This window comes from Salvelinus fontinalis, chromosome 2, assembly GCF_029448725.1.
Source record: "Salvelinus fontinalis isolate EN_2023a chromosome 2, ASM2944872v1, whole genome shotgun sequence".
In the NCBI taxonomy this organism is placed as follows: domain Eukaryota; kingdom Metazoa; phylum Chordata; class Actinopteri; order Salmoniformes; family Salmonidae; genus Salvelinus; species Salvelinus fontinalis.
The window spans coordinates 11386453-11394577 of NC_074666.1; the positions used below are offsets into that span (position 1 = coordinate 11386453).

The 8125-nt window shown below is 40.8% G+C and overlaps 2 protein-coding genes across 3 annotated transcripts in view; one reads left to right on the forward strand and one right to left on the reverse strand.

Annotated features, from left to right (window-relative positions):
- Positions 1–218: 218 nt before the first annotated feature.
- LOC129811912 (vesicle-associated membrane protein 8-like) lies at positions 219–1877 on the reverse strand. The gene is made up of 3 exons (XM_055863670.1): positions 1720–1877; positions 898–1059; positions 219–701 (listed from the first exon to the last, which is right to left on the reverse strand). Exons 1-3 carry the CDS (start codon positions 1720–1722, stop codon positions 558–560), a joined length of 309 nt encoding a protein of 102 aa, XP_055719645.1. The 5' UTR covers positions 1723–1877; the 3' UTR covers positions 219–557.
- A 3939-nt stretch (positions 1878–5816) lies between these two features.
- mat2al (methionine adenosyltransferase II, alpha-like) overlaps positions 5817–8125 on the forward strand; it is a 46675-nt gene continuing 44366 nt past the window's right edge. For both annotated transcript variants that reach the window (XM_055863714.1, XM_055863723.1), the window contains exons 1-3: positions 5817–6071; positions 7782–7859; positions 7997–8119. In XM_055863714.1, coding sequence (XP_055719689.1) covers positions 5996–6071; positions 7782–7859; positions 7997–8119 — 277 coding nt within the window. In that variant the 5' untranslated portion in view covers positions 5817–5995. The remainder of the gene's footprint in view (positions 6072–7781; positions 7860–7996; positions 8120–8125) is intronic.

Sequence of the window (8125 nt, forward strand, 5' to 3'; positions counted from 1 at the left end):
TTAACCATGGTTTGAGGATATAGTGTTTGTTTACATTTACTTTGTTTACAAACATTGAAGTAAAACAAGCTTATATCTTGGGTTCTGATGGTTGAACTAAGCTCATGAGGCATTTATAAGTTATATTCTTCAAGACTCAATGGGTATAAATCAGAAAAATGTATGTAGCAACTGCAGATTGCCCATTTAAGCAAAAATATAAAGCATTCAATGCACCCTAATGCTGTGGGAAGAGGCCCCTTACCTGTATTATTTCTCGTGACAAAAATACACAATCAAATGTATCTACAAAAATTATGAAATGTATGTTATTAAACATCAAATTAACAGATATAATCTAAAAACAATCAAACACATTCCAGGATGCTTATTTACAGAAGTCATAATGTGAAATGTTATATTTCGTCACGTTACTATACACAATCCACCTTGAGCCTTGGGGAGAAGACCAGAATGAAACCACAGTTTCATCAAATTCAAAACATGACTGTTGGTGATCGTGGTTCATCCTATTCCTTTTAGCGAGAATGTAGTACTGTAGGAGTCTGTGAGGCAATTTAACTGGGGATGACACCTGTAGCAAACAGGATGATGAGGATGAGGATGATCAGAACTATCACTCCAATGATGATCATCATCTTGGCGTTCTTCCACCAGTACTTCCGGGCTACCCGTGTAGATGTCCTCTGAAAGGAGTCTGCCTGAAAATTCAAGGAATTATGGAAGGTTAAGTCAAATATAATTGGGTTTCAAGCAAGTTTAAGCAGAAACAGACAGGCGAACCAGAATCATATTGGCTGTTCAACACCTTTCTCTAGACTAGAGGAACCACTACTTATCACCTCACCAGGATAAAGGATTAAAAAAATACTATTGTCTTTCTCTTACAATACTTACGGTTGCTTGTAGGTCATGTGTCTTGTCAACCAAGTCATCTAACCTCTCTCCCCTCTCCAGTACTTTGTTGATGTTGTCTTTGAGTATAACTTTAACTTCATTGACTTGGCCCTGCACCGAGTCCATCTTAGAGGAGGCTGGCTGTTGAGAACTGTAGTCAGCCTACAGAGAGGAAGAGGAGAGAATCTGCTCTGAATATTATCAATATATTAGGTATGACATACTGTAACCATAGTTTTCAGAATAACATGACACTTTGCTACTGTATGATAGACATTTTTATGATCCATTTCACCACAGATCATCACACAGATGAAGAGAATGGAAAACCTGTGTTGTCCAGTGGTGAAATGTTAATCTGACTTCGCAAAAAAAACAAGACTCATCCATATCAATTCACACAAATACAGGAGCCAATACACAGGGCAGAATGCAATTCAATAACACTGGGATATACAGTATAATTTGAACATATCTGAAAGCAGGCCAAGCAAATATTGCTCTATCGCTCAGCCTCAGCCATTCCTGTATTGACACTCTCCCGACTAGACAGTTTTTTTCACTTCCTACAAAACAGCTAGGTCACTGCTTTCTTTAGTCCCAAAGTTATTGGACTGTCAGACATTTACTTACACGGAAGTCGCATGTAAATAACTATATTCACAGCCTAGCCTGCCTGACCCTGTTGTTTATAGTCTTTGTTCCTTTAATACCACTGCTCTACTCACCTTAGTGCTTATAGTTCAGATCATTAGTGTGCCCTTAAGGCATATGACTGCCTCACATTCACAGCTTCCACATGACAAAAGTAAATACACTTACCATGTCAGAACAAATTAATTTATCCACAAAACAAAGAACTACTCCACTTCAGAGGGTAAATGTTTCACAAAGATGTATTATCCAGACAAATTACTAGCATAGTAAATAAAGTAGAGACAAGTAAAGTCTGCTTCAGACAGCTGTAGGTTGAGACACAGACGAACAGGCAGGTACAGACACAGGTTCCACACAGCGCTGCCCCTCCCTGTAGTTACACATTAACTACTTCTGCTGCACTGGAGCTCTACCATTGGCCCGACGTTAGTCACTCATCTCTTTACATAGAACTAGGATTAGTAGAATTGAGATTGCTCTGAAACCCCCCAGATGTCCATGGTCCACCCCATAGTGCACGTATAGCACTTGAGATAGAAACAAGATTTGGAGAAATTACGTGACAAGCTGATCTTCTGAATTTGAATGCCCATTCTACCTATTCTGATTCTATGTGTCTTTGGGACATACCATCAGCTGTCCTAGCACCTGATGCAGGTCAGCGCTGGGCAAAGGTCACTTTATTTTTCAAGGGGCTGTTAGCAAAGGAACTGCAGATCTGGAAGGCAATAAAAAGTGAAGTCACTTGCTTGCTACATAAGCTACATCTGATTTCATAAGAATGCTAAATAGTTAGTTAAATAGTTACCCGGACTATCTGCATGGACTCTTTTTGCTCTAACTTTTTTGATTAATCACATACTCTGCTGCTACTGTCTACTATCTGTTACTTTATTCCTATTCATATGCACATATCTACCTCAATGATGTACCTTGTACCCTTGCACATTGACTCGGTACTGGTATCCCCTGTACTGTATAGCCACGTTATCGTTCCTCATTGTGTATCTATTATTACTTGTATTATTACGTGTTTTATTTGATTATTTTCTTTCTCTCTGCAATGTTGGGAAGGGCCCGTCAGTAAGCATTTCACTGTTAGTCCACACTTGTTATTTATGAAGCATGTGACTAATACAATTTGATTTGATTTCCATGGCTGGCCATGTTGTTCAGATCTCTCTGTTCCAAACATGAGGCTAGTACCAGGAAGAGGAGGGCATACACTTTATTTATGGAAATAAGCTCTACTCTTGTTATTCTAAAGAGACAGATATTTCCTCACTCAAAGCAGTCTAATTGTTTTGACATGTTTGAGTGTTACTCTATTTCATAGTAAAACTTAGTCACTTTTCTTCTCTAAATAGGGTATAACTTGAAAAAAAATAAAGAAACAATTTCATATGAAACGTTCCCCTTTCTTTGGCCATCAAACAGTAGGAAAAGACTACTGTAGGTATGTGTAACCCATATGATATCCCCTTTATTTGTGGTGAAATCTGTCCTTGTAACTCCATCTAATCCAGTACAGTATAAGGTTGTAAATGGATATTGTTAAGGAATTGATGGGCCTACTGGACTCATACTGTAGCTGAGCTCTGTGACACAGATTTAGGACACCCCATCCTCTGACAGGATGTGGTATCTGAACCTGAATGCCAGCACATGGAATTACACATACTGTAGTGTAGTAATAGTTTGCTCATCCATCCAATGGAATGATTCTTCGATACAGAGCTCCAAACGGCAGTTGGGTTCAGAATAATTTACCCCTGCCCCCCCCCCCCCCCCCTCTCTCTCTCACACACACACACACACACACACACACACACACACACACATACACTAGCCTACATGAAATCTTGCACCTCTGACAGCAAGGTCAGCAAGGATGATCTAGCTTCTTGCTACAATGTAGTACACTATTGGCATGGTCTTGGTTGATAGGCTACAACAAGTTAAAACTGCCGTATTTATGCTGCAATAGTTTGTTTCGGGGGGCAAGGGTCAGTCTGTTATATCTGGAGTATTTCTCCTGTCTATCCGGTGTCCTGTGTGAATTTAAGTATACTCTCTAAATATGTCTCTCTTTCTTTCTTTCTCTCTCTCTCGGAGGACCTGAGCCCTAGGACCATGCCTCAGGACTACCTGGCCTGATGACTCCTTGCTGTCCCCAGTCCACCTGGTCGTGCTGCTGCTCCAGTTTCAACTGTCTGCCTGCGGCTATAGAACCCTGACCTGTTCACCGGACGTGCTACCTGTCCCAGACCTGCTGTTTTCAACTCTCTGGAGACAGCAGGAGCGGTAGAGAAACTCTGAATGATCGGCTATGAAAAGCCAACTAACATTTACTCCTGAGGTGCTGACCTGTTATTATTAATATTTGACCCTACTGGTCATCTATGAACATTTGAACATCTTGGCCATGTTCTGTTATAATCTCCACCCGGCACAGCTAGAAGAGGACTGGCCACCCCCTATAGCCTGGTTCCTCTCTAAGTTTCTTCCTAGGTTCTGGCCTTTCTAGGGAATTTTTCCAAGCCACCGTGCTTCTACACCTGTATTGCTTGCTGTTTGGGGTTTTAGGCTGGGTTTCTGTACAGCATTTTGTGACATCAGTTGATGTAAGAAGGGCTTTATAAATACATTTGATTGATTGAATAAAATAAATTCTTAATCTGTGCTGTAGTGTTCTTCTTGTTTGGATAACTGTCCATTTTCGAGGGGAATTATTGCTTGCTTTGTGAGATGATGAACTAACCTCGTATTATGTAGCATCAGTTTGCAGCCAGTTCACTCATTTCACTGTCACTGCAGTTATCTTTGTCCATCTGATACAATGTTGCCCCTACCTTGAACAACTGTGCCTGTCACTGCTACTTTGTGACAACTCAATACATCTAGACCTATGTTGGATTAGAAAAGCTATTTATAAACAGTTTTAAAACATTATTGTAGCCTACATTGTGTTAGCTAGCAAAATGGCTAGGCCGTTAAACCCTGGCTGGCTGTTGATGTCTTAGGTCAGTCAGGGTTCTCAAATCCTTTTCCGGGAGAAATACCTTCCTGTAGGTTTTCGGCTCCAACCCCAGTTGTAACTAACCTGACTCAGTTTATCAACCGGCTAATTATCTAACCAGATGCACTAGATTAGAGTTGGAGTGAAAACCTACAGGATTGTGGCTCTACACAAACAGAGTTGATGCAAAGCAGGGCATACCAGCTAAACTTTTTGAAAACGGCTAGTTCACTTTCTCATCCATAAATGCATCTCAAGTGCAAATACGGTTCAGCAGCTCAAATCAGCAGAATGCGGACATTGTTATTAAGAAGGACGTCTACCACACTACAATAATTATTTTGATCACACTTCATCAATTTAAATATTATGGGGACACCTATACGTTTGGCAGCCAAGCACGAGTTGTCAGTATAGGCTATTATCGTCAAACCGTGAAATATCTTAACGCCTAGAATAAAACCTCCAGGCGTCCATCATAATAGTCAATTCAATTTTTTAAAATCCGAATTACAGGGAGCAACTTGGAAAAACTATTCATGTGTGAATCATCTTCTGGAATAACGCACACGCTTGGATAATTAAGCGATAAGGCCCGAGGGGGTGTGGTATATGGCCAATATACCATGGCTGAGGGCTGTTCTTCTGCATGACACGGAGTGTCTGGATACAGCCATTAGCAGTGGTATATTGGCCATAAATGTTAAATAAATAAAATATACCACAATCCCCCCCCCCCCCCCCATCAAAGCAGTAAAAATACATGTTTTGTCATACACATGTTATATGGTCTGATATACCACGCTGTCGGCCAATCAGCATTCAGGACTTGAACCACCCAGTTTATAATTATTACATAACCAACATCTCTAGTATTACCCTTCCAATAGGGCTATAACATGGCACACAATAGGCAGCGTGGAGTGCGCCGTGGGATCAGTCAAGGCTGAACAGCAGGAATATAACTGAGATATTGTAGTTCTTACACATCACCTTCTATATTCAAACAGGATAGGCCTTTTATAGACTAAATTGATGAGCAAATGGGCAGCATTATGCACATGTCAGTCCTCTAGAACTCAAATATGTAGTCTTCCTAGTAGGACTCAGCAATAATGAAGTGGTGTGTACGTGTTTGCACAACCGTTTCAGCGTGTTTTGGGAGTCGGGCAAGAGTCGATTCCTTCGACTCCAACCACAGGAGTCGGAATCGACTCTAACAATCCTGGAGTCGTGCATCACTATACATTTCCAGTAGGCGGCGCTAAATCAGAAGCAAAACTTAAAATATTGTCGCCTACTGTAGATTAATCATTAGTCGATACGATAGTAAGTAGCCTATATATATAGCATCTGTTTCAGTTCTAACTTCAAATTCAACAAGCTTTTGATTGTAGCACTTGTTCAACCGACCAACTGAAGATGAATCCCAGCGGCAACAGACCCAGTGGGAAAACATTCCTTTTTACATCGGAGTCAGTTGGAGAGGGACATTCTGGTTGGTGGTTACTTTCCATGGGTTTATAGTCTATATTGTATCTGATGTTGTACGAGTGTAGCACCTTTAGCCTACTGAACTATCACACGTAGCTTTACTCGTGCATGACATGTGCTCTTTCTCTGTTATGGATGTCAGTTTGAGGGCTAATACCAGCATTGCATACTGTTAAGCATGGATAGTAGTGTCTGTTTTTATTGTCCGATCGTGCTTACTGTTTAAACTGGGACACACTCTTTCCACGCCACCTCGATACAGCTACGACCGGACGTGATTTTCGTTGGAGGTTATGGAGGATTATTGCTAACCTTGAACCTAATAACCCTAACCTGCTGTGTAAATTCACCTAACCTGCTACGAAAAAGTCACTTCCGGTCGTAGCTGTATCGAAGTGTCGTGAAGCGAGTGTTTCTCGTGTAAACTTTCACTTCTACATGCGCATCTGCAGTAGTAAGCTCGCAAGACTTTCAGATGATTGTACTATGTTACATCATCTGCAGGGCTTTGGAAAAATGTCTGTCCACCCACCTCATTCTAGGTCCATACTATCCGGGAACCTTGGGACGTCCCTACCCTAAATCCTAACCTTAACCCTACCCTTACCCAACCTTAACCATTTTAAATGTCAACTTCAATGGGGTAGGGCTGTCCTAAGGTTCCCAGATAGCATGGACCCTTCAGTTTTGGGTGGATTCACAATAGTTTTAAAGCTAACTTCCTGCAATTCTACACATTTTGTCATGACTTATGCCAGAGTGAGAGTGACTAGCAAAATCAATGGGGGCCCCATGGAGGTCAGGGCCCCTGGGCACCTGTCCTGCTTGCCTGGTTGGTATTTGGCCATGATTACTACAAGTTTAGATAGCTGGCTAGACAAATTTACCAATAAATAAAAAAATTGCTTAGCTGACGATGCTAATTGAGTGAATGTCAGTGACTAAAATAACAAGAGAAAAATTGCTGATGCACAACTACATTTCGAACTTGCACCTTGTGTATTCTACTATTCTAACTCTCAACAGTAAGTTGAGACCCTGACTGAGTTCCTAAAAAACAAACAAATATGTGATTTGTTTTTTGGTTAGAGGGCCCCCCTAATGGCCTAGGGCCCTAAGCGACTGCTTATGGCGCTTACGCCTGGAGCCGGCCCTGCTATAGAGAGCCATAGTAATGGTGTATTTTTGTAGGCACTAACTCCTTCACGTCTTGTTGCCCAAAGCCTATGGAGAAATTAATGGGATTTTGGGATAAACTCCCAAAATAAGGTCTGTGGTAAGCACAGGCTTAGGAGATCTTATACGTTTTGTTCCATGAGCTAATCTTCATCAGCTAATGTCCCTTTTTTGTGCATTTTGAAGCATTTATTCAATCAAAACAAGCACATAAAGGCTTCATAGTTTATTAAGGTCGTGTTAACTGACTGATATGATCTCATAGAACAAAATGTAGATCTCATAAGCCTGTGTGAACCTCAGACCTAATTTTCGGCATTTATCCCATTCTTGCCCCATTAATTTCCCCCAGAGGAATGGCTGAACGAACCAGAGGTAACTAATTTCTGTTTTTTAGGACTACAAACTGGCGAGCTCTCAAGTAGCTTTGTATGATTGCAAATGACTTTACATTAATTACTGTCACACAGAATATATATATATATATTTTTAGCACTTATGATATCAATATTTATTAAACCATATAATTTTTCCCCAGACAAAATGTGTGATCAAATAAGTGATGCTGTCCTTGATGCATACCTAACTCTGGACCCTGACTCCAAAGTGGCTTGTGGTAAGTTTGTCCAGTTTTACATTCTCTAAAGCTCTTATATGTTAATAGACAAACAAGACTTTAACAATCGTTGTTTTTCATTGTTTCATATCTAAATGACCTTTCACCTCAACATTACTGAACTCTTTCTGCACTAGAAACTGTTACGAAGACGGGTATGATCATGCTGTGTGGAGAGGTCACCTCCAAGGGTGTAGTGGACCTCGTGGAGGTGGTCAGGAACACCGTTAAGAAGATTGGTTACGATCACTCCTCCAAAGGTACAG

What these genes read in the sequence shown, in the direction of transcription:
- LOC129811912 (XM_055863670.1), bottom strand. An exon ending in CACATGACCTACAAGCAACC is followed by an intron (nt 702 to 897) that starts GTAAGTATTGTA and finishes TTGAATTTTCAG; the next exon opens with GCAGACTCCTTTCAGAGGAC.